This window comes from Pseudonaja textilis, chromosome 11, assembly GCF_049901715.1.
Source record: "Pseudonaja textilis isolate UNSWEBS1 chromosome 11, rPseTex1.2, whole genome shotgun sequence".
In the NCBI taxonomy this organism is placed as follows: Eukaryota; Metazoa; Chordata; class Lepidosauria; order Squamata; family Elapidae; genus Pseudonaja; species Pseudonaja textilis.
The window spans coordinates 4,089,991-4,116,837 of NC_142000.1; the positions used below are offsets into that span (position 1 = coordinate 4,089,991).

At 39.5% G+C, this 26,847-nt stretch overlaps 1 protein-coding gene across 2 annotated transcripts in view; it reads right to left on the reverse strand.

Annotated features, from left to right (window-relative positions):
* Positions 1-2,732: 2,732 nt before the first annotated feature.
* Positions 2,733-26,847, reverse strand: part of RSPRY1 (ring finger and SPRY domain containing 1) — a 31,243-nt gene continuing 7,128 nt past the window's right edge. Inside the window, exons 2-15 of one of the 2 annotated variants that reach the window (XM_026714367.2) lie at positions 23,354-23,847; positions 19,872-19,924; positions 18,551-18,663; positions 16,940-17,066; positions 16,233-16,291; positions 14,321-14,387; positions 13,034-13,165; positions 11,177-11,292; positions 9,156-9,299; positions 8,545-8,656; positions 6,848-6,950; positions 5,645-5,797; positions 5,319-5,423; positions 2,733-3,679 (exon numbers count right to left, since the gene is read on the reverse strand). In XM_026714367.2, coding sequence (XP_026570152.1) covers positions 3,583-3,679; positions 5,319-5,423; positions 5,645-5,797; positions 6,848-6,950; positions 8,545-8,656; positions 9,156-9,299; positions 11,177-11,292; positions 13,034-13,165; positions 14,321-14,387; positions 16,233-16,291; positions 16,940-17,066; positions 18,551-18,663; positions 19,872-19,924; positions 23,354-23,700 — 1,728 coding nt within the window. In that variant the 5' untranslated portion in view covers positions 23,701-23,847 and the 3' untranslated portion in view covers positions 2,733-3,582. Of the gene's footprint in view, positions 3,680-5,318; positions 5,424-5,644; positions 5,798-6,847; positions 6,951-8,544; positions 8,657-9,155; positions 9,300-11,176; positions 11,293-13,033; positions 13,166-14,320; positions 14,388-16,232; positions 16,292-16,939; positions 17,067-18,550; positions 18,664-19,871; positions 19,925-23,349; positions 23,848-26,847 lie in introns of those variants that run through there. The other variant, XM_087940462.1, reaches the window with a different exon arrangement.

The window sequence follows — 26,847 nt, forward strand, 5'->3', positions numbered from 1 at the left end:
GGCGTGAAAATGCGCGCGCTTCCTTAGGTTGTGTAAATATTTGCAGCTTTGTGTGTGCTAATCAAATGGACTCGCATCTTGGGATAGACGCCACCCCTTTTATTAAGGTCTGAATCCAAAGGAAGGAAACGAATTAAAGTGATCACTCAGAGTAGAGCTGGAAGGGACCTTGGAGGTCTTCTCGTCCAGCTCCCTGATCAAGCAGGAGAACCTCTACTATTTCAGATAAGTGACCGTCCAGTCTCTTCTTAAAAAGCATCCACTGATGGAGCATTCACGACTTCTGAAGGCAAAGCTGTTCCACCGGTTAAATGTCCTCCCTGTTAGGAAGTTTCCCCTTAGTTCCAGGTCGCTTCTTTCCTTTGATGAGTTTCCATCCATTTGCTTGTTTTGGCTATTGGCAGCAATCTGCTTCGTTTTGCCTGTTTTCTACAGCATGTGTTAAAATTTTTGAACCTTGCTCTAATGATAGCATGATAGCAATGTTCCAATATCTCAGGGGCTGCCACAGAGAGGAGGGGGTCAAGCTATTTTCCAAGGCACCCGAAGGCCAGACAAGGAATAATGGATGAACTGACCAAGGAGAGATTCAACCTGGAAATAAGGAGGAATTTTTCTGACGGAGAGCAATCAACCCATGGAACGAGAAGTTGCCTTCGGAAGTTGTGGGACCTTCATCCCTGTAGGCTTTCAAGAAGAGATTGGACTGCCCTCTGTCAGAAATGGTGTAGGGTCTCCTGCTTGGGCGGAGGGGGGGGTTAGACTAGATAACCTACAAGGTCCCTTCCAACTCTGTTAGTCAAGTTAATGATTTTTTAAAAGAACATTTAGCATTTAAACTACTGCTAAAGATTATTTGTTTTGAAATTTATACTTATCTTTCTTATTTATGGTAACCAGCTCTGAGTTTGGTAGACACACCTCACCCATGTAGCTATCTAGGTCAAATCACTTATTATATGGAGGACAAATGCTGACTGAGCGCAGAACAAGGCAGGTGCAGATATTCTGGGGCGAGCAATCTAACAAAGCAATTGTTCCGGAAACAATTTTAGTTTGCACATTAACCAGCTTCCACTGTTCATTAACAGCTTGAGGAATTGTGCTGGTTTAGTTCTTGACTTACAATTGGGGCCAGAATTTCCATTGCTCAGCAAGGCAGTTGTTAAGTTGCACCCAACTTTACCATCGTTTTTGACATTGGGCACTGCAACTATCATAAATACGTGCCAGTTGCCAAGTATCCAAACTCTGATCATGTGACCCTATGGATGCTGTAATGGTCAAGTGTGAAAAATGGCCATGTCACATTTTTTTTCAGTGCACTCACTAAAACGAAGTTTTAAGTCAAGAACTACCTGTACGGATCAAAGCCATATATTGAACTACAGCACAGGCTTAATATCTAGAGCAGGGTTTCCAACCTTGGCAACTTTTAAGACGTGACGACTTCAACTCCTAGAATGCCCCAGCCAGCCATGCTGGGAGAATGAAATCCACCACCTCTGAATGTTGCTAAGGGTTGGGAAACCCTGATCTAGGGAGTCTTCTATGTTGCAAGAAGGAAAACTTCAGCCAACAATAAAAATAGACTTAATCCCCAAGGGAAGTGTTGGAGAAAGTAGTTTCCACATTAAGGATGGGGTTGCAAGGCAGCTATCGGATACAATAAATACATCCGCACGCTGGCTTGGGTTTGGCTTGACAATCACTGTTGTTGGACACCAGGATGGTACTGGTTTATTTTAACCTACACAGCCCTCCAATAAGAGATCGGCAATACAGGTGGTCCTCGGCTTTTAACAGTTCGTTTACTGACTGTTCAAAGTAACAACGGCAGTGAAAAAAAGTACCATTTTTACCGTTGTAGCATCCCCAGGGTCAAGTGATTTGCATTTGGATGCTTGACAACTGGTTCATATTTATGACAGTCGCAGTGTCACGTGATTCCCTTTTGCGACCTTCTGACAAGCGAAGTCCATGGGGGAAGCCGGATTCAATTAACAGCCACGTTGCTACTTTAACTGCAGTGGTTCATTTAACGACCGTGGCAAGAAAAGTTAAAGTTCCACTTAGCGCATTTCTCACTTAGCAATATAAATCTGTACCTGAGAATTTTTTTATAAAAGGTTCCTGGCATACATACTACTGGGAATCCATTTTGAGGCAGGGAGCCGCTAAACGCTCGGCACGTGTTAAATATTAACAATTACTCCCTAGTCCCCATCCACTTTTAATTTTTTTTTTTTATGGGACTGGTTTTGTGGTGCAACTTGTATTCCAGTGAGAGCTGCATTTCCCTGACTCTGCAAAAGATAAATGTGCTAGCATTAAGTGTGGCAATGCCATAAATTTGAAGAGGATTACACAATTTCTTTTACTCAGTCGTTCCTGAGTACTTTTTCTAACGTTTTATTCTGTTCTTGTCGGAAAAAGCTCATGTGTATCGTTATGACGACAAGCATCTTAAGGAAGGAGTCCATTAATTGTGAAGTTGGGATTCCCGCCTCCCCGCTTCTCTCTTCTTAAGGTCTAGCACAGCTTATTTCCTATCTCAGGATGAACAGTTCGATATGGCTTTGAATTATCTTACAACGTCTGCTTCTTCAGAAATCCACGGGGAACTCAGAGCAAGATTGAGGCAGCTGTTTTACAGGAGTCCCGTGAGCCAAACACCATAACATAAAAAATAGTTGGAATCGTCTTAAACAGGAGTTAACCCAATCAAGCTATTTGCTATTCAAACATGTATTTCTTCAAAACAATATTAACACATTCTTCCCGGATCTTAAGATCCATAGCTCACTATTTTCAAAATGTACAGAACTTGCAAGAACAGATTGTTTTTTTAAAAAAGCAATGATCAATGGTACCTTAAAAATGCCTAGAATATCAAACTATCTCCAGTCTCTTGCTGCATTTACAAGAATTCCTCCTGAAAATTAGTTTTTTTCTTTTTCACAAAATTGTAGGTACTGAAACTGAAGGAATTAGAAATACTATGAATGAAAATAACCAATTTTCCTCAGAAATCAGTTTCTTCATGTAGATTTCAAGTCTCTTTAACATTTCCATGCTAACAGTCCAAAATATATATATATATAGGGGTGTACTCTGACCAGCAGGAAGCTACAGTGACAAAGTAATAAAAAAATAATGCATAATGGCTGCCAAAAACAAAGGCTTTGGGAAACAGCTACGTCCCCGTTTTAGGAGATTATGCATTAAACGTTTCCAGTGCAAAAGTCTTCAGTGTGTGAGTGGAAGGAGTTGAGAAGGGAAGGCAAAAAAGAAAGGAATGAAGAAGGCTTTCCTAACAGTCTTGAATGAGGAATAAATTAAACGGTAAATCAGCTTTCACCACCAACTTTCATGACCGCTAAAAGAAAGCATCTGGCGAGGATGAGACGGTGCAGCAATTCAACAGGCTTCCCATCTGTGGCCCTTATGGGTATGAGGCTGGGCTTCGGCCCGGGGGTGGGGTGGGGTGGACGAGATGGAGCTTGTTTTGAGCTGCCTTTTTTCTGGCGCTGGAAGGAATGGACCGGAGGCAAATCTACACAAGAGACCGTTCTCCCCGTGTCATGAAATGTGAGCAATCTGTCGGACGCGGGTCTGAATTTCTTGCCGACACAAAGGGCAGGTTTCTAGTTGCAAGGCACATTCCATGCACAGATCGCTGAAAGAGACAAGGATGCAAGAGAGGTTATTCAGTTGGCTTCCTTCGGAAGAACGTCAAGCAAACTTTAAAAAGGTGCAAAATATATTGAGGGCTACTGTGGGTTTGGCCCACCCACCTCTACCTTGAAGGAAATTATTTGGAATGAACGGGGGAGTATGGTGCCTTCTAGGGCAGGAACTTCTTATACTGGTGTGGGAATGCATAGATTAGTGATGCTCAACATTGGCAATGGCAAGATACAGGGACTTCAACTCCCAGAATTCTATGCTGGCTGGGGACTTCTGGGAGTTGAAGTCCATGTATCTTAAGGTTGCCAACGTTGAGCAACACTGGCATAGATTTTAAGCAAGCAATGTTTACTTCCTCTTGGATCTAATCCAGGGATAATTAGGAATGATAACATGAACAACTGAGAGATTTGCTCTTGGTAACTCCATTGCTGAGGGATCCATTTTATTCTCCCTCCATTTATGGTTCTATTTGGGGCTTTTAGGATATTTATTATGATGGTTCTTATATTTGAATTTGCTGGGGGGGGGGGTGTTATACTTTTTGGTTTCTGTTGTGTACTGTGGCTCGCGGAGTTGCCTTTGGTGAGATGGGCGGCTACATAAATTCGATAAATAAATAAATGGGATAGAATCTTGTGGAAAAGAAGGAATTGGGTCTTCTCAGGCTGTGGGTAGGGAGTCACCCACGTAAGGCCCAGCTTGCAAGACTTGAACAGGGAAAGCAGCACACAAAAACAACCTTCCCCTCTTGCACGCTGAAGCTGTGTGTCAGTCAGCAAGATGGTGATCAGAGTGGTGTGAGGCAAGACCAGTCACTGAGGCACAGGCAGGGTTTGCAACACAACGCTCTGTCTATCACGGGGTTGATTTGGACACAATGCTGAATATTGCTTGAGGGAAAGCGGGGTTTACAGGTAGTCCTTGACTTACAACCATTTGTTTATGGGTAAAGTTACAACTGCATTGAAAAAAGTGACTTAGGACCAATGTTCACTCTTATGACCGTTGCAGCATCTCCATGGTCATGTGATCAAAATTCAGATGCAACTGGCATGTATTAATGGTGGTTGCAGTGTCCCAGGATAATGGGATGACCTTTTGTGACTTTCTGACAAGCAAAGTCAATGAAGGAAGCCAAATTTGATTAACGGATGCAGGATTCTTTTAAAAACTGTAATGATTCGCTTAACAACTGTGGCGAGAAAAGTTGTAAAATGGGGCAAAAGTCACTTAACAACTGGCTTCCATTTAGCAATAGAACTTTGGGACTAAATCATAAGTTGAGGACTCTATATACCGTTTCCCTGAAAATTAAGATCCAACCGGAAAATAAGCCCTAGTATGACTCGTAATATAAGCCCTACTCCAAAAATAAGCCCCAATTAAGATTGTCAGCCAGACGGACACATTTAGTATCATGTTTCCCTGAAAATAAGACCTAACACGTCTTTTGGAGCAAAAATTAATATAAGACCTGATCTTACTTTGGGGGAAACACGGATATATATATTTAGACCAGATGTGCTTGGTATGTATTCACTCTGCCAAAGACAATTGATGGGGGGTGGGGATGGGGAGAATTATAAGAAACAGAATCAGTCAAAAGTCCCTGTTTCTCAAAATACCTGTGTCCACAAGGCCTGAGTTCTGTGTCAGCTATTTCATCACAGCAAAGCGTACAGCAATTTTCTCGAATGCTCACTTGCTTTAACAAGGCCAGGCGTCTATGTCTGAAAATTAAAAAGGAGGAGGTGAAAAACAGACACACAATGGCTGAGGCGTTTGTTTGCACACTAATGTCTTCCTTGGGTGAGAAGTTAATGTATTGCTTGCTAACCTAAGCAAGGCATTAACTCCTCACCCAAGGAAGACAATCATTTACTATCTGCAAATAAAGGTAAGATGCAGAGCACAACAGTGCGCCCCAGCTTTCCAGATCCATGCACGTTACCTTGGTAAAATGATTTTCTCTTCGGCTGTCAGAAACGCATAATCGTTAAAGGTGTTAAATTTTGCAGAGGGTGGATATTTGAAAGGCTTTGCTCCAAAATTGAACTCACACTGTTGATAGGACATGAAACTAGCTGCAGCGAAGAAGCCAGAACTGTGCAGTGAAAGAGGAAAAACAAAAATCAGCGTGACAATGCAAGCTATCTATTGGAGTTAATTCTTCATAGTGAGTGGCTGAGTATTTCCCATGATTTATCATGATTTTAAAAGCTACCCAATGGCTGTGCAACTTTTGTGGCTCTCCGAATGCTGGACTAAAACTTTCATCACCTCCAACACTTTTATCGGCATAGGTTGATGGGCATTCTCTGCATCATCAAGTCAACCTAGATGACTTGAAGATGTGTGGACTTCAAGTCCCAGAATTCTCCAGTCAGAAAAGGGTGATCCAATTTACAATCAACACAAGTTATCTTCATGATGGGCAGGCCCCATTATGGTTGTAACTTGAGGACAGCATACAGGTGGTCTTCAAATTATGATTGTAAGGGAGCCTGTCCTTCACGATTATAACTTGTGATGGTCAAAAATCAGATCACCCACGACCCAATTTTTTTCTTTGCAACTGTTGTTAAGGTGTCACTTTGAGCAATTGCCTCTCCTTTTCTTAGCTGCAGGGACTGCAAATTCAAAATTGTTATGACCCACTAAGGAAGCAGCAAAATAAGCTTTGAGAGTTTACAAATAGGGACAGAAAAACAGTCACAGAAAACACAAAACTAGGATCTCCCCAAGAAAATAGGCTGGTGGAGGAAGGGAAAGCATATAGGAACTGGGTCAGCTATGCTTGAAAATAAAAGAACTATTTTAAAAGGCCACAGCAAAGCCATACTAGTGTTCACATCCAAGAACTTTTAAAAGCCATGATTTATTACACAAGCCACAGTGATTTAATACTGCATTAAATCAAAATGAGTGGATTTACCCATCATGCTTAGTAAAAACACAAGCCAATAAATCCTCATTGGGGATTAACGTTTTGTATGAATCAGACCAATCTGTATATACAGCTGGGTTCCTTCGGGTACATCAGGTTCTGGGCCTCCCCAAGGTCAAGTCTTACTTTACTAAATATTTATTGCTAATTCTGCAAAGATGGACCTCTACTGCAAAATGGGCATTGCCCTCAGAAGAACATACTTACACAGCTGATGAAAACACTTGCTTCTCAGCAGGAAGCTGGTTCCCATTTAAATAAAAAACCATCTTCTTCTCTTGCAAATCCAGTAAAAATCCTATTGTGTCACCTTAGTTAACATAAGAAAAGTTACTGAAACACAGCTATCACCAAGACACCATCACTGTGTCTTGACAAAGAGAAATAGGTCTTATCCATATGCCCCAAATCCATTTCAGCTGGGTTACGTTAGTGTTCCCCATAACACCCAATCCATACTATGGAAGGGGCTTGAAACGATCTGTGGACTTGTGTTTCCACCTTCCCCACTTTTGTATGTTTCTATCTCTATCTCTATATTTCAATCAATATTCAGATACGTGGAGAAAATATTTGACTGTTCTCTATAAATTACGTGTCTACAAATTAAGAGCCGGTATGACAAACAGGGGCACTACCTTAGATGCTATCTTCTTCCTTTAAGCAGTTTTAAACATATTTATTCCATCTAATAAAATCAAGAAATCTACCAACACCAGGTGTTATCTCAACCAGGATTGTAAACCTGCTTCAAATCTTTAAGATAAAATCTAAATTAGCATCTGAATTGATATTAGTTATTCTAGAAACAGTGGTATGCAGGGGGATAAAAATTCATATATGAGAAGAGAAAAAGAAAGAACCCATTTATGAAGTTGGCTTCTGATATGCCAACCATGGTTTACTAGTTGGGTTACTAGCAGCATTGTCATCAAAGGCATTTTAGCATGTTAAAAAAAGGATTTAGAAAATTACACAGAATTTGGCTGCAGGAAAATGTTTTCTTCTTAAAACTGAGCTATTTACAATTTGCAATATGAAGGGATGCTGCAAAAATTCCACCCCAAGATGAATTAATATGTTTATGTCTTAATAGGTTTGACATATTAAGAGAAGTATGGTCCTCATCAATGTGATATTCATGAAATGCAGCTGTGTCATAAATGACCGACAAATTCAGGCTTACTACAAAGCCCACTGCCATCTTCACAACATGCTGTCCATTGATTTTATTCTGCCTACCAAATATTAGCCTACTAATTAGCTACAGTATTTGCAATTTACTCCGTTTCCATGGAGGAAGCCCTCCTGAACTCACAAGACCACTGCGGGAAGCGCTGAACTAATAATAAGCACAGGAAACAGGTGTAGACATCCCCATAAAAAGATTACTGGGGAGCGGGACTCCTGCAGCTGCAGGTATCTTGCTCCATTGTTCAAAAATCTATTTCATGACATTTTTCTTCTGATTTTTAAGTTTCTGTGCTAGAATCACAGACAGGAAGGGTCCACTGAGCCCAACTCCTTTGCTCAATGCGGTCATCCAAATTAAGCCATCCCTGAGAAATGGCTGCCCACCTTCGGGTTGAATACCTGGAGCAAAAGGAAGCCGGCTATTTGTAATTGGTTCCACCTGCTCCCATGGTTAGATTTCCTAGCACTGGAAACTAGATAATTGTGCTCTAGGACAGGGGTCTTCAACCTTGACAGCTTTAAGACTTGTGGACTTTAACTCCCAGAATTCCTCCTCTAGTCATGTTAGCCTAGGAATTCTGGGAGTTGAAGTCCACAAGTCTTAAACTTGCCAAGTTTGAAGACCCTTGCTCTAGGATAATAGAAAACAAATGAAGGGCAACTGGATAGTGACATCAGCCAACGAGGAAACAAGTGGGACAATATCATACCTTCCTTCCAGCATGGGTGGGAATGTGGTTTACTTCGGGCATTATACCAGATCAGCTGCCGGCAGCCGTCGTAAGCACAGGAGTATTCATCGTCCCCGATACCATAACCTTCCTTCAGGAAATAGAGAATACAGTATTTCATTCTCTGAATTTGAGCCAGAATCACTTCAAGAGCTTTTTCCAATCCTTTTTTTAAAAAATTTAAAAACAGTATTTAAGCTGATTGCATCTTTTCTTAAGAATTTAAAGGACCCGCTGTGCTCTGCCTACACAAAATTATTTGGCTAATAATCAGGAGCAATACCAGCAGGGTGAAGGTCTCACCGTGCCCTCTGTAAGGAATGACTACCTTCTCTGCTCTGTGTAAAAGATACAAGTTACCAGGAGCCAGAGTTTACTTGGCTTCTACGAATACCTCAGTACAGCAAAATCCAGGAAAATATTGCTAGGGCAGATAGTTTAGCAAACTTGGCACCAAAAAATACTGTCCATGCAGGTTGCTTTCAAGTCAAACTTTCAGAAGTAGGATGAAGATGTAAGAGGATAGGGGGACTTGCCCGGTGCCAGTTCAATTGGCTGGACAGATTCCCACTGAAGAGAGCGGCACTTACGTGATTGAGAAACTTGCTGTCTTTCGTAGCCCATCCTATCTGCATCACTCCGGAAGTAATGACTGTGACTTCATAGTACCAAGCTCCAGAATCTACACAGAAGGTACATCGGACACTTTCAAAAGACGAAGCATCGCATCGGGCCTAGCAAACAGAAACGTGAAGGGAAAAAAAAAAAGTAAAGTCCATGTACAAACTTAGCGCCGAAGGGCACATTAAAGTGCTCAGCTTCCCAATTTGTTAATCTCACACTTGTTGGGAACTGTAAGTCTCATAAACCTCAACCAGCACAGTCTGGTTGGGCTGGCTAGGGATGAAGAATGCTGCAATATTATTCATCTTGAGGCTGGGAGCTGGAGAGTGCAGCACTGATTTGAGGCAGATCACTGAGCATCTGATAGAGAAAGGATGAAGAGGTGCAAAGAATATCGAGGAGACATGTGGTCAACCATCCCACTCAGTCATCCAGCAAAGAAAGACCCCCGGCCCATTGTTTTACCAAGAGTAATACTTGACTGAAGTTTAAGTGATTACAGAAGTAATGAAGCTGGATCTGGCATTTTCACTTGCAAAGTGATACAATTAGCTTTCCCTTCCCCCCTGGCCATCCCCCTATTATCAATTAATGTCCAATTAGGTGCCCATATGTTGTTTGGGGAAAGGACCCTCAGTTCAAGGGCTTTCCAGCTCTGCATTCCTATGAGTGACCTTTGGCTGGCTGATGTTCCTCCTTCCTGTGGTTGGTTCCCATTCTCTCTTCCCCCCACCCCAATTCCTCCCTACATTCCAATCCTCTCCTCCCTCCCCCCCATTGTCAGTCTATCAGTAAGCGATCCTTGGCTAGCAGAATGGCAGCCATGACACATGTACTGTTAATCCTCACTTAATTGCCCTGTTTAGCGACCACTTGAAATTACAACAATAATGAAAAAACTCTAGGACTGGCCCTCACACTTAGGATCTTTGGGGTGTCCCCTCGGACAAGTGTTGAGATTTAGTTGCTTCCAACCAGCAGGAATTTATGACTGTCGCTGCATCCCATGGTTATGTGACTGCCATTAGGCATGCTTCATAGCAGTGCAAGAACCAGCGGAATCAATGGAGAAATAAACAGCAAAATTGCGAGTCATGGCCACATGATGCTTTGCTTAATGTCCATGTTGCTGGACCCAATTATGATCTTTTGGGGACTACACAGATTTGAAAAACCGCCATTTTGAATTTTAACAGAAATTCAAGACCATCTGCATTTCACTAGACATTCTCTGACTTCGGAAACACCAACTTCTGAATAGGAGTTTGGAGAACACCTAGTGATCACCGTATCAGGTCTTTAGTCAATTTTTAAACAATGAGGGGAAATCCTGATGTGGTCTTTTACAAAATAGCATGCCAGGTTCGATGGGGTATGACTTCACTGGAACCTTTCATCGCTGTACAGGTAGACCTCGACTTACAACCATTTCTTTAGTGACTTGTTCAAAGTTAGAACAGCACTGAAAAGTGACCTATGACGGGTTCTCACATTTAGGACGTTCATAACATCATAGCATAAAAGGTCATAGAACTGGGCATGACTCACTTAACAACCACCTTGTTTAGCAACGGATATTCTGGTCCCAATTATAGTTATAAGCCAAGGATTGGCCTGACTGTATAGTATATTTTCATGCACTTATTAATAAAGGGGGGCCCATGTCCGTTTCTCAAGCTAAAAATCCATGTGGTGAGACAATCAGGAATGATGTATTTGTTTTGCGACTCCAAAAAGCTACACATCTTACCCAGCAGGCCTTTATACTATGCACTTTCCTCCATTAATTTGACAGAAATCTTATTTTTTTAAAAATGCTGTTTGATTTGAGTCAAAAGCAAAATAATTAAAACATACGCTCTGAAAGCAATATATCTTTTAGTTCATAGAAACGCCCTCCCTCCAGACCTCCCCTGCTATTCAGGGAAATTGAGCAAGCATAACAGTATTTCATAATTAATGCACAAAAACACACACACAAGGCTACCTCCAACCCATGCGGCGAGATCTTCAAATATTCACTGACATCATTGCTGTTCAGCATGGCCCTAATATTGGTCAGGTCGACTTTCTCGTATGTAAACTGTCTCCCTTCTTTCAAAACTGCAGGAAATAAGAAGAAAGGTTATAAAGGCCATCCTAGGAATGTAGAAATGCTAACCTGAATTCAGCTATCCTAATCTGGCCATTTTAAGAATAAATCAAATACTTTCTGAATCAGCAACTAACCCTTTAAATAACAGGCATTCAAAGACCAAATTCTTTAGAATTTGGGCTTAAGGGGAATGAGCCCACATGCTAAATGCTTCCTGCTTGTCTTCTGCCAGCAAAAGCAATTAAGCATAACTGCTCCATCTGTGCTTTGCTTAGCATTATGTGCAAATGGGAATCCCTAGCTGATTTTTCTTCCAACTAATTGAAGTCATTAGCTTGCCTTACAATTTGAGCATATCAAAAGACGAGCAATCCAGGGACTATGATTTCTAACCAAGATGAGAGAGGATCCATTCTCACCACCCCAGAAGAGCATACAAAAAGAAGCCTTCAAACAGCAGATACTAATATACAATATCCCCCAAAATGCAATTATATATTGAATTTAAGAGTGTCAGCTAAGGGTATAAATATTGACTAGGATACGGTAGTTGATATTTTTCCAGAAGGCTTATTTCTCTGATTAGAGATGGAAGAGAACAAAACCAGCGAATCGGTGCTTCTATACACATTCTATTAATACTAACTACATTTAGGTGCTGGCAGGAGATTATTTTCAATTTACTAATTAAGAAATTCAATTTCAATGGCTTTTCATTAATGGACTTCAAAATTGATACGGTATTTGTTTCAGGAATGAATTAGATTATCTAATATCTGCATTCAAAAGAGGACAAATAACACTGGGGTCATCCATTTTGTATTCTTTACCCTCCTGAGCTGGGTCTCAAACCAATTTATCTTTTTGGCTGACATTATTTAATCTACAAGATACAAGCCTAGAGAACCCAGTTTGAAGACTAAATAGACAGTTTAGAATCTTCAATTAAAACCTCTTCAGTCAGAAAACCCAACTATTTACCAGTTAAAACAGACAAGTTCATGGCTATGTTTCATTAAGACACTTGATTAACAGTGTAATTTGTATCTGCCACTTTCGTTGGAATTACCAACAGTGGAGAATTGGGTCTATAGCTAAATGCCAGCACAGGTACTAAAACAAGACCTTTGCAGAAATGGAGAAATGCGCTAATTTACCTGCTCCCTTTTAGTAATGGAGAATCCTGATAGGTTGTACTCTTCTATAACAGGAGTCTCCAAACCTGACAACTTTATGACTTATGGACTTCAACTCCCAGAATTCCTCAGCCAGCACATTGAAGTCTACAAGTTTTAAAGTTGTCAAGTTTGGACCCCCCCGATCTACAACAAAACAATGTATTATTTCTATTCATCTAATTTCCCAATTTATACTATATTGTGCCCTAATAATCACCATTACTAGTGTCTCAGATCTCTCACCAAGAGAATATTACATTTTAAGCGCAGATCCTAAAAACAATACGGGGTTTAGAAGAATTAAAATTCACAACAGCAGTATGTCAATGAAACGGCTGCTTTCCTCAGTTTTCCTCCTCCTGCTCCATCTTATACATGTAAGTTCAGGCACACCACTTATACACCACTCAGGAACTGTACCCCAAATATTTGATGAAATGAATATGCAAGTTTATTTTATAAGCATATTAGTTTTAAGGGTTGTTACTTTTGCTGCAAAGACTAGACATTTCTAATAACCATGCCACTTTCGAAGATTATCACTTCACAGTAGAAAAATATTATTACTTACATAGATTGTCTAAACTCCACTGAGCACAGAATCCAACTTGGCGTTTTAAATAGTCCGGATTATTTGTCCATTTCTCTAACAAAACCAGCTGATCACTGATGCAGGTATCAGAAACTGTCATTTTATTCTCACCTGGAGATAGAATGTGTTCACAATTATGAAAAAAAAAATCATGATCATTAAAAACCCAGCATTTCCAAGAGGAAAAAAGGGCTCTTGTGTTTCCCTCCCCACTTTTTTTTCCATATTCCCCATTCTCATACTATATAAATTCCACCAAAATCCATTAAAGCTTCAGCAGCTAGTAGCTGCTGGCAGACAGACAGACAGACAGGGACAGAGGCCAAGGAAACAACTCCAGCTGCAGCCATCATCAGGAGCTGAATTCATCTCAGGGGCATCTTGATTTTACTATCCATTTGTTCTTCAGGATATGAAAATGTTTGAACACAGACCACGCATGTCAAGCCAGAGGCATATTCAGGTCTGCCCCCATTTCTTGACAACGAATTTAGTCCCTTGCAGCTTTGAAATTTGGGGAAGAAGCCCTCAACAGCACCATCAAGGTCCTAATGGATGACGGAATTTGTCTTGCTTCTCCGCCCCTGAAGTCACATCTAGGGGTGGCTGAGGATTCAAAGCTTATGCTCTCAATTTGACACGCCTTCCTGCTTTCTCCACTGCCATCTCCAGTGGTGTGAAAGGAACAGCAGGAAGGAGATCTTGGAACCCACACAAATTGCTACCTGCTGGCTAGTTGCTTAAAACAGGGGTGATATCACCACTCCTGACATAGCCAAGTAGGATTTTAGAAGAAAGGAATAAATCCAACCCATGAAGACTTTCAAAAAGGCAGTTGAGGTCTGGTTCTTTCCCCAGGCCTTTGAGTCAGTGTGAACAGAGCAGATTTCAGAAGTAGTTTGCCACTGCCTCCTTCTTAGGGCAAGACAGACTGGCTGGCTCAAGGTCACCCAGTTGGCTTCATGTGTAATGCAAGTCTAGAACTCACATCTTCCCATTTTGTAACCCAGTGCTTTAATTACAGCACTGAACAGGCTCTCTAGAGGAGCTATAATGGAATGTATTTTAGTTCTGGCTGCATGTTATTATTTTAATTGGTTTTTAATGGTACATGTTTTTTGTATTGTTTATTTGTATCCTGGCCAAGTCTTGCTGTTTGATTTGGACAGCCATATAAATGCTCAAAATACTGTAAATATCCCACATAATAACCCATCCTGGGACATGTTTTGTTTTTAACTCTGCATTTCAAATGAGCACTCTTACTTGTTTGTGCAAACTTCTCCAGGGCTATTAGTGCAAAAAGCATGACTGTCGGATGGGACTGGAACTCCTAAGATAAAGAAGGAAAATTATTGCATTCAATATTCCCCAAAGTTGTCTTTAAAATCAAGCGTTGGTTAGTTTTTCCAACACAGGGAAAAAAGTGTAAAAAAAAATACTCTTTAACACAATAAAAATAGACTAAAGACAAGGTTTATTTCAGAGAGCCAGGCATCAATACAAACTGCTTTCCTACACAAAAGGAAATAAGATAACTCTTCTAGTTTAGCAAGTGAAAAAGCCAGAGGTTCTAGCTACAGGATCATCCCCTCCTCTTCCCCATTCAAAAGGTTCCTCATCTTCCAAACCACAGTTCCTGCACAGGTAAATTACACCAGAGGTCCCCAACCTTTCTAGCTTGGTGGCCCCGCATGGAGGTGGGGGACAAGGGTTCTTTGTCATTGGTAGGAGTGTGTGTGAATGTGCATAGCTCCATTTGCGCTCCCACAAACAGAGCTTTGTGCACAAGTGCAAGCACCTGACACTCATGCAAGTAAAGATGTGCGTGTGCACAGTCGCCCACTGCTTGCCTGGACTGGTTCTGCTCACTTCTGGGGAAGGGGGATGGTTCAGTGTGACTGCCCACCCTTCATGCAAGTGGAGCCGAGTGCATGCACACACACACACACTCGCCCACTGCTCACAGGATCCGGTTCCAAATGGGGGAGGGGTGATGCTTCTGTGCGAGTGCCCAACATTCGTGCAAGCACAGCTGCGTGCGTGCAAACACGCTCGCCCACTGGTCACAGGATCCAGTTCCAAATGGGCCGTAGCCCAGGGGTTGGGGGACATCCCATCCATTTGCAGCCTTCAGCACATCTTCCAGAATGTCAGAAACACTTCAAACCTTCATCCCAATTCAGATACATTTATTTCTTTGGAGGAAGGTTTAAAGATTAAATGGGGACTTTAAGGTTTTGATTCCAGGCCCACCTACCCTGTTACCATAAGCCACTTTTCTGCAGCCTCCAGGCAAGGCTGAAGGAGAGGCCTTTATCATTTTAATAGTCCTTCTAATAGTCCACTTTAGTGTAACTAATGACAAGATTCCCACGCCCCATGTAAATTATACTGCTAAAATGAAGAAAAGCAGGCACGGATTTCATGTAAAATGACAGTGACTGCAATTTTAATACTAAAAGGCAGCTGTGCCTTAAGCCAGGATCCTTATATTACCATGCTCTGCATGACTCTAGATATTGATCAATGATTAGAGAAAAGAATGCAGTAGATGCACAAGTATATTTAGTAGCACATAAGTAATTTACAGGAACTTTCCTTTAAGTTTTCAAATACATGTTGCTTGACCGCCTTAAAAAATGAAAAGGTTGTTAAATGTAAATGTTGCTGGTATTTCTATATTTCTCTACAGACGAAAATGGAGTGATTCACAACTTTTACTTATAATTACATATATAAATTCACAAAAAGCAAAAATAGGATTGTGATCAAGTGAGCATGACGTTTGTGTTTTGCCCAAGAAAATATGTTAGTAGTTATGTGATTGTTTCACTAAATGATAACATTCAAAATATCCTACAGTTGGACTGCTAGTCCATCCAGCTAGCAAAAATATTAAGTGCATTAGTAGCAGCTTTTGGCAGTAACCATGTAGAGACTGGCTTGGAAGGACGTCAGTGTCTTAAGCAAGTATGCTAACTTCTGAACTATGGCTCTTCTCTTCTTCACCAAAACTTATCAACCTTCACTGTGCCACTGAAAAATAATTGCAAGACACTATGCTGCGGTTTCCTTTTTTTTTTTAGTGACACAAGACTAAATGGGATCAGGACATAGAAATCCCTTGAAATGTTTACACACAATATTTAGCATACTGTTTTATTTTGGTACTCACCAAGCTCTGCAGTAAGTACTCCAAGATTCCTTGGCTGAGTAAACCTACACTTGCAGGGCCTGTAAAAACACTAAAAATGAAACACATGCATCGAAGGTGCTGTTTTACATTGTTTAAGAAGTCTCTTCAGAAAAGTTTAGGATCCTGCACTGCCTTCCCAGTTCTCTTGTTTTACGGAAGGAAGAAGCATGCAGCAAAGAAGATATAGCTGCAAAAATCTTTTTTGACTAAAGTTTTTTCTCTCTCATTATACAAGCAACACATAAAGTGATTTACATAATCTGACACCTCCAGTCTTGTTTGTCCTTCTAAAAAGGTTGGTTAAATTCAGTAGTGACATTTTGTTTCCCACCTTCCTTCTGATAAAACAAATTATAGACTTCCCCTCTGTAGATATTACCATATAAGGGGGAGTCAAAGGAAGAACAGGAATCTATATGTAAACATCTCACTCCTACCCACTCATAAACCACTGTACTGCATTCTGGCAAATGGCATCAGGGATTACAAATTAATTTAAAGAGATTAAAACACTCATGTCATCTGAAGGATGCTCTATGAGCAGATGTCTAATTATAGACAATATGTTTATTACAGATTAGAAGAGGGTGAAGCTGTAAAACCTAGAAACATGGTGTGTGGAGAAATCCTACAGAACTGAACTGTAACCTCCCCAAAGAGACATAAAGACATCCCAGAATCCTTACCTGCAAGCTTTTCTGCCAAACAGCCCAGGACTGCAGTGGTGTTCCGATGTTTGGCAGGATGACAGGCATCCTGGAGAGCCACTGCTCCATTTAAATTTAATATTTCTGTCAATTTCTGCAATGCATCCTACACAGGAAAAGGAGCAGGCTGTTGAATGTCAGATCACCAAAAGAAACGTTCCATTCCATTCATTTCTTAGTACCGTATAAGATAACGTATCTATACTTATACAGGCACAAGCTGAATTTAAAATAACCCTTGATTCTAATAGTAAGCACTGAATTTGCACCAACAAAATTTATAAAATAAAATAAAAATAATTAAAAAATAAAGGAGTGAATTAAAAAGAAAACAATAACAAAAACCCTTGAGAGGCAGATTCAATGGACCATTGAGTCTTTTTCTGCCATCCACTTTCTATGTTTCTATGAAATAACAAAACCAAGTTTTTTTCTTTTGGAGAGACTGTCCTTAAGACAACTTTCCAATACGGACGATAAGACACCAACCGTGATGGCTCACAACATTTAACTAGAAGTCACAAGAGTGAAGGAAGCTGAGAAACACTATTAAACACGTGAAAACTAGAAACCATATTTTCTCTGATTATGCTTCAAACAAATTTGCATTGTAAGTAGAATATATTTAAGTTTTACATCTGAAAGTCACAACTAAGAAAACACCCAAGGCCATTCTGCACGATGTCTGTTAACCTTGTCCCTACAATGGGTATCACTGTGGATTGTGGACTGAAGCAAAAGATCAGCAATCTGGAGAAAACTGATATACACAACATAATTGAATAATAATCAGTTAGCAAATGTAACCATTTTGAAGCTGCTTCAAATTTCTACTGTTTTTTGTTTTTTATATCTATATTGATACTCAAATTATATGTTCAAATATACAGCATTAGGAATCATATACTGAATTCTGATTATCTAAGATTTAGTTATTTAAAATAACTATTCAATTTTTTCAGAGCAAATAACTTTTTAGACCATTTTATAATAGAATTATCAGAATTTCAAAATTAGAGAAAAAAATACAAAAATGAAAGCGAGAGTTCTTAAGTTTCCTATTATTGAACTGCAAATACTTTTGATATTTTGATATTATGAGAAAAAAACATCGATATACAGCAATAGAATACAAAAACAACTATGAATTAACAAGGCACAAACTATAGATCTTTTTATATGAACAACTAGTGATGATGAATTAAAATAAATAATATAGAACTTGGAAAATTAATTACATAAACAATATCTGTATGTTTAGCATTACTCTGAGGACACATTACACAATGACCTTCCATGAAAGATATTGTATTGATTAAAATCAAATTGGTTTTGCTAGAACACATAGTTCGAATCACTGGTTTTTTATTTTCTGAATTTTTATTCAAGTTATATTTTTGATATAAAACTGACAAACATCTCCCATTCAATCACACTGAGGTATTTCATTCATTTGAGACCTGCATTTTTTTAAAAGGCACACACTTATAAAGATTACAATCAAGGAGATTAAAGTAGACTTTTAAAGCGGTTGCTTTAATTTTAAATTTAATCAGGTATTTATTTGACCAATTTGTATATTTAACTTACTTTGGTTGGTAATGGGCACTCATCCAAGAGTAAAGTTATAACAGCTGGTCCCAAGGGGTCTTCTAATGGAATAACTCTTATTAAGGACTGGACAACTTCCAGCCATCCTTCATCTGTCAACCACCAAAGAATAAAAGCAAAAATCTTAACTTAATGAAATAAAGAGACGTACCACTAATCAAAAGCAGGATTTTATCAGCATTTGAATAATTCAACGGGACAAATTCTCTCAGACATGTTAAAAATAAAATGATTGGCTGTTGATCCAGAGTGGAATGGCAGGACAAATTAGGCCTCTTGGAGTCAAGACAGATACTCTTAATACCCAAATGGAATGTCAGGGCAAACTTTCATTTGTACAAAATACAGCAACACAAGTTTGTGGAACCCAGGATGCTTTGGGCAGATGGTGCTAGAGAAAGAATTTAACACTTTTCACAGGTGAAACACACAATCAGTTGTGCAGCAAAATATTCTCCACTGAAGACAATGCATCTCATGGCATGCAAGATTATTAATGAGTTTCTACAATCCCTGCAGGGTCAGATTTTGTTCTCTTTAATGTGTGTGGGATGGGAAAGTTTATGTGACTTTGGGATAAAGCAATGGTCATAAGTAGGTATGTAACACTGTTTCCCATAAGTTATGCAACCAAACTGCAGAATTTTATGAGCAGCTTCCAGTTTCTTCAGCTGATCATGGAGCCTCAGAATAGAACAATTTAGACTTTCTGTAACTGTGCCAAGCAATCAAATACTTAATATGCATAGCAGCTTGGGGGAAATCTAGAGATATCCATACACCCTGGAGGTCTTCCCTGATCCTGCAAACCTTCTTGGTTTTTAATTACAACTTTCTTTTCCATTTAGATGGAAAGTACCATTCAGACAGCCCGCCGTGGTCCAAGTTTTGCAAAATTGCAAAATTCCCCTGCACAAAGAACAACTTGCAGGAAAACCTTCTACTTCAACTTTCTTCTGTAATTTCAGAACCCTTCCCCAACCTGTGGCTCTTTCTAGATTCCTTTGGGGATTCTAAGATCAATTACTCAATCACAATAGAAACAAAATAAGTCAGCTGGCAGGCTGATTTCCTCCAACGGCATAAGTCATAAATTTAGCCAGATTAAGCAGGTATGCTTATAATTATCAAAGAAATAGTTATTTTATTTTACCAAGCTTGCTGCCAGGCAGAAGTATCATTTAAATGATTGCTCAACCTCACATAATAAACAAACACGGCAACTCTGTATGTCTTTCCAGAGTGAAAAGTTTATTTCAACAAAGAATATCTGAAGTGCCACACAATGGAATGGAAATACCTGTTTCTGCCATTTCGTGCAAGGTCATCATCGAATAAGGAGGTTCCTGATCACTAAAAGAAAAAAAAAACCCTTGTTAATTATTACCGAGTTGGTACATTGCTATCTGCTCACATTGAATGAAAAACAGTACAGATAGTCAGGTAGTCCTCAACTTACGACCACAATTCAGCCCCAAATTTCCATTTCTAAGCAAGACAGTTAAGTGAGTTTTGCCCCATTTTACAACCATTCTTACCACAATTATTAAGTGAATCACTGCAGTTGTTAAGTTGGTAACATAGTTGTTAAGTAAATCTGGCTTCCCCATGGACTTTGCTTGTCAGAAAGTTGCAAAAGGGGATCATGTAAACTCAGGGCACCGCAACCGTGGTAAATGTGTGTGTTGCCAAGCGTCTGAATTTTGATCACGTGACCATGGGGATGCCGCAGTTGTCATAAATGTTTCGGTGCTGGTGTAAATTTGAATGGTCACTAAATGAATATTTGTAAGTCAAGGACTACCAACAGTCCCAACTCATGACAAAGCTCTCTATCTAATCTGTAGAATGGTCATGCTCTACTATCCAAGAAATTCTTCTTACATCATCCTTTCTTTAAGGAGTTTAGACCAGCAGGTATATCTTGCCTTTCATCCTTACAACAATTCTGCCAGCCTCTCTCCTAAAATGGAGGGCTTTTACTACTGCTAGCTTACAAAATAACATTAAGTGCAAGACCTCAGACAGACAACGCAGTTCAACTGCGGGTCTTTAGCATAGCTAATGTGATAGGATTATTTGGGGGATAAAATGGGGTAACTTTCTGGACACTGGATTCCATGGAAGGATAACTGGAGCCAAGTGAAATAAATGGCCATTCAAGCTACTGCTGCAGAGACCAAAATAACAATTACAGCTGTTTATCCAAGGATGTGCCAAAAAAAAAGGGGGGGGGTCGTACAATTTTGTGAAAAACTAGTCATTTCCCCCCCATAACAAAAGACCGATGGAAATAGGAACAGAACTAATTAGCCAACGAGGGGACTTCATAAAGAGCACCTGCAAAATCCAATGCAAGCAAAGGTCTGGCATGACATTGATATTCTGCCTGTCTTTTAATTATAGAACTCCAAGGAGAATATGCAGGGTTGCCTGGCTCTTTTACCTCCTTATATCAGTAACAGCCAGCATGATCATCTTTACTTCAGTGAAGTTACAATATTGCATGCCTTCCAAACATGCTTCGTTCCTTGCCGGAAAAGACACAAGAGGTACAGAATGACTGATAAAGAATTACCATCTGAAGAATTATGAGAGCTTTTGTTAACAGCAAAGGTACCCTGGAACAGGACTCTCCAATCTTGGCAACTCCCAGAATTCCCCACCAAGCCATGCTTCAGAGAGCAAGCTACAGGGTCGGGTGGGGTGGGAAGCAACTTGCAACCTTCTTCTAGCTTCCCCATTGACTCTGCTTGTGGGAAGTCAGCAGGGAAGATAGTGAATGGCAGTTATGTGATCAGGGGATGCTGCCGCTCTCTGAATTGCAACAAGCTAGTTGCCAAGCGGCTCAATCTTGATCACGGGCTGAAAGTTTGAGAACTGGTCATCCTTTCCTTAATTCAGCATTGTTGTAACTTCAAACAAGTGGTTGTAACCTGAAGGTTACCCGTAATAAGTGACATATGTTCAACTTTGTTTAAAATCACTTCTTTCATTCTTCTAGCATCCCAAGTTACCTACATAGCATCCCTTCTACTTTCACCATAACAAGTAAATGATGAGCTACATGGGCAATGACTAGTAAACCAGTGAGCTTCAACAGCTGAGGGTAGAATTGAAGCTGGATCTGATTCAACATCTTCACAACTACAGGTAGTTCTCAACTTACAAGTTTTCTTAGTGACCGTTCAAAGTTACAACAGCACTGAAAGAAGCAACTTATGGCCATTTCCCATACTTAGGACCACTGCAGCATCTCCACGGTCACATAATTTACATTCTGATACTTGGCAAGTGACTTGTATTTATGACGGTTGCAGAGTCCTGGGGTCATGTGATCCTCTTTTGCGACCCTCTGATAAGCAAAGTCAATGGGGAAGCCAGATTCCTTTAATAACTGTGTTACTAACTTAACAACTGCAGTGATTCACTTAACAAATGTGGCAAAAAAGTTGTAAAATGGGGCAAAACTCACTTCACAAATTTCTCACTTAGCAACATAAATGTTGGGTCCAATTGTGGTCGTAAGTTGATGACGACCTGTACCCATGTAGTATTTTTCCTCCAGCGAGTAATCAAATGCCAATAACAATTCAGGGGAACAACAGCTGTATCTTGATCCTTTGTCTAAATGCCTAGTATTTGGTGTATATGATTCTAATCTTATTGATGATCATGTCATCATAAGAGACACTGAGAAACCCATCCTCCACGACTTTATCTAGTCTTCTTTTAAAGCCACAAACTACTTTGCACTCTTCCTTCTCCATCACTTCTTTTTGTAACATGTCTATTACATCATCCAGAAACCAGTGCAACAGGGATGTCGTAGTAGAAGGCCACAGCTTGCTGGCTTGGCACCTCTGTGGTTTAAAAAACAGTTTTCTTTGTTAAGTTTGACTTCTGGTGACTGGATGGACACACACCCTATGCCATTTTTGGCAACAAAATGCAATGATCTCAAATTCCAGAGAGAGGAGTCAGATAAAGGTTTCTCCCAAAACTGTGTTGTAAGCAGGCATTTTCCAAAGTTTTCATCTAGTGATTCACTGTCAACATCCTGAAAAAGCGGTTTATGGAAAAAGTGGTTTATGGAAAAAGTGGTTTATGGAAATCCTGCATCAACAATGATCCCAGGAGTATTTACAAGTAACACACATTCTTTCCTCTGTCAAAAATGTGTGTGCTTTCAAAGACTGTGGAACCAGCTTTAGCCTCTTTCATTACAACTTGTGTGTGATTAATGCCTATTAACAACTTTTATATTGTACTTATATTGCTTAATTTGGTTATGTCACCCTTGACTGATGAAAGGCTATAAAGCAGAACTAGGGTGTGTTGGGTTACAAACCTAAAACAAAAGTTATAATCCAGGGAGCGTTAAAACTAAGGCTGGACCCAAAGAAACATAAATAGCTTCCCTATATCATTGAACTGCAGTTCCCCAAGTTCTCCAAGCAGCACGACCAAAAGTGGCTGGTCTAATATCTAATCCATTCAATCTTTTTTGAAAAGTTAGCAGAAATTACAAATCTGCTACCCTCAGACACCAAAAAACAGGGTTTAGCTAAGAGTTTCTCTCCAAAACTACCTTCTTAATAGGTACTTTCCAATGCTACTAATGATTCAGCATCCTGAAAACGTGTCTCAAGGAAGCCACAAACACACCCACTTTTATCTCATTAAGTCTACAGCTTCAGCCCCCTGATGGCTCCAGATAGCAACTGAGGAATCTGTAGCACTCGGGTTCATTCACTGCCTTATTGCTCTCCAGATACTTACTTGTCTACTAATGTCCGAATTACTGCCAGCGTGTCCAGTACTAACACATCGACATTATGTTTTTTCCTTCTGGGTTCATGTGGCCCCCTCCCCCGCCGAGGGGGACGTACTGGGTCCCTCTGATGGCTCCTTGTTTCAGGTACAGGCATTCTGCTGTTCTCTGCCTGGTGATTCCTGGATTCTGCATTCTCTTCTGCACCGCTGTCTTCTCGACAAACACAGGAATTGCCCATGCTGCTAACTCCCAAGGTTTGTAGCAAACAGAGAATATGCTGTTCAAAGGTCAGCCGTAAACCTTGGAAAAGGTTTCTGCTTGCATAGAGCACAACCAAAGCAACAACAATCATCTAGACAGTTTTAAAATCAATGTTTTTGGGAAGTTGAATTGTAGCCTTTGCATCATACAAGTTTGTAAAAACTGGAATGGGCAGGAAATGGTTGGTTTACTTTCTGACATCATCACTGGTGATACTCATTGGTTATCCAAAAGAGGCCTGCAAAAAAAAAAATCAATCTGGATTTAAATTATAATGAAGCAAACAAGCCTCCCACACCTCCATATTCAAATCATAGATTGACAGTGGCATGTCATTGTGCGTTAAACTCACCAATTACCTTTAGCAGAAAATATAAAATTTGGAATCTGTCCCACCTGCAAACCTTGCCTGATTATTCCAAAATTTGCTAAGGTCCACCAATGGTTTATTTATTATCTGTTCTAGGTTCAGACACGTTGTTATTCAAAGCTACATCAAGGACAATAAGCTAGAGCATGCCACAATTTATTTATTTATTTCTCTATAGCTTCTCCCCATATTAGAAAGCTTTGTATTCTTTGCAAGAAGTAATTTTCCAGGCTTTGTCTTCTTTGCTGCCCATCAATAATAGATTGATTGGTTCCAAGAAAAGACAAAGGGAGCACCAGTTAGTACAACAGATGACAGGGGGAGAAATTGAGGCCATCCAGCTTGGAGTTTCTTACCTATGATTATTTTGGGGGGGCTGTGCATACTTCTTGAAAATGATGCAAAAAGAACACACAGCCTTCTATTTATCTATCTATACCCAGAAAAAATAGTTTGGAAGCCAATGAACACAGAAAATCCTTCAGTTAATTCTCAGACATACTTTTTTCAGACTTCTACAAAGGAACATATCTGTCAATCACCCCAAGTCTTCCCAATATAAGGCAACCTGTTAGATGGACTGTCTACCAAATGAGACAATGCAAATGTAACAGGTAGCACAAAAAACTTTATGTCAAACAATTCACTTATAAATCACAAGTAGCAAAATTTGTGGAGACACATAATTTTAAATAGATTTAAGTAGAATTCTAGGACTCTTCCAAGGCAATGTGGTCTCTTTACTAATAAAGGGTAACTTGTTTCTCTTGTGTTTGCTAAGATACTCTTCCTTGAAATTGCAGCTCTGTAGAAACTGCAAAAACACCACAAAATCTTGTAATTAAAATGCCACTCTATTTATAAATGTATATGGCTATTTGGTTCAAATGTATGTCTTTGGGTGACTAAGAATAATTAAATACTACGCAAAAGCATAGGACATTATACAAACAGCATAAATATAGCAGCTGAAGTAAAAAGTGTCCCACTACCAAATTAACATGACCATTATTATGCTACAAGTTTTCCTATCTACCTATTCTTTTCACTATTATCTTTCTTCTACAAAGCCTTCCTCAACAGCTGCTTTCATCTCTCTTATGGCCGAGTATGTATTAAATAAATGGACATTAGCGGCTACATACTGTATATAAAGGTTAAGCCAAACCAGTGTTAGCATCCAATCTGCTGCCCGAAGCTGATGGACCACAGCCTTTTCTTTCGCAGCTCTGTTCTTTTTTTTAACCATTCAAAGGTTGGGATAGACTTAGCAGGATGCATCTTAAGGAAACTTCCTATCCTGAAAATACACTTATAGAAGTCAGCGCTTTTAAAAAGAATTTTATGAGCGTGCCAATGAAGTATGTGCAATACTACCAGTATGCTGCTTCGTACAGAACCAAAATCAACAGATCAGAGACTTCAGAAGACCATGCATGCATATTCAACAACGGTATCAATGGAAGCTCAGAGCTGAGCTGGGGATTCCTTGATGCTCTCAGAGCTTGGTGGTTTGTTTGCAAAGGTTTCGGTACCAGAATAGGGAACATTTTCTAGCACTGAAGATATTCTCTGAGCTTGGTTGTTTTCTTATAGTCGTTTCATTATCCAAACTAGGTAATATCATCAGTTGCTAGTTTCAACCCTGAGCTACAAATACTCTCTTTTATGCTACTGAAGATATTATCTAGCCTGGTAACAAAACATCTGTAAGCAAACCACCAGGCTCAGTCAGCACCAAGGACTTCACGTTCCACAATAACGGTTGGCAGCACTAAATACTTATGAAATGAGATTTGCAGAGAACAAGGACTTCAAACTACCAAGTTGCTTTCAGCTGTTATATCTTACTTGCCATTGGTATTTTTAGCAACATTCACCAACCAATTGCATCAGATATAAATACTTGGAGCAAGAATTCTATTTTTTTGAGTGACCCAGACATAAAACTGTGAATATGTTTCAGGATCTTTTGATATCTATTTCTTTATCAGAATAAAAGCTGCACACCATACTTCCTATGAGGTAGCTTAATGAACATAATCATGCAATTGCCATCTTTTATGCAATACATTTATTTAATTTGTTGGACAATGTACTCACATATGTATTTCCTCCTAAACATTGTTTTAAATCACAAATATATTTTCAAAGCTGATGAGGACTCTTTTGTAAGATATCCAAATGACTGAAAATTATAGAAATAGTACCAGTCCACTTATTTGTGTAACATGCAATGAAATAACCACTATTTCAGAGGTTCTTTTTACATCGTAACCATCAGGTAGAAAAAAATCCTTGCTCTAAATTATTGCTAAAATACCACATTTGAATATTTCAACCACCAAGCTTATCTCAATTTCTTTAGTGATTGCCAATATATGAAAACTCAGCTTTCAGATAGCTAACCCATAAAAGTTATTAGCAACATTGTTGTGATCACAGAAAATAAAAATATTTTTGTCTCTCTTGCAAAACATCCATATACGTGAGAACTTCCAATATGATGAATTACTGAGGACATGCCTTATCTCACCACATCAAGATTTGCCTTATATTCTAATATTAGATTTCTTTATATAAGTTCATATTTAATAAATTCCTATTTTAAAAAACATTTTCTTACCACAAGTTTGCCCTTCTTGTTTTTGTTAAATTCATTGGTCATTACAAAACATTCCAGAATCTCTATTTTAATCATAAAGTTGTTTTAACTGCAAGAATACTACAGCCTAAAGTCTGGATGACATTTGGCATTAACCTCAAAACTGCTTTTCAGGTTGACAAACCATTAATGGTGAACATAAATAAGCATGTATAAATAATTAAATGTTCATATCTTACTGGCCATTAGGCCATCTTCAATCA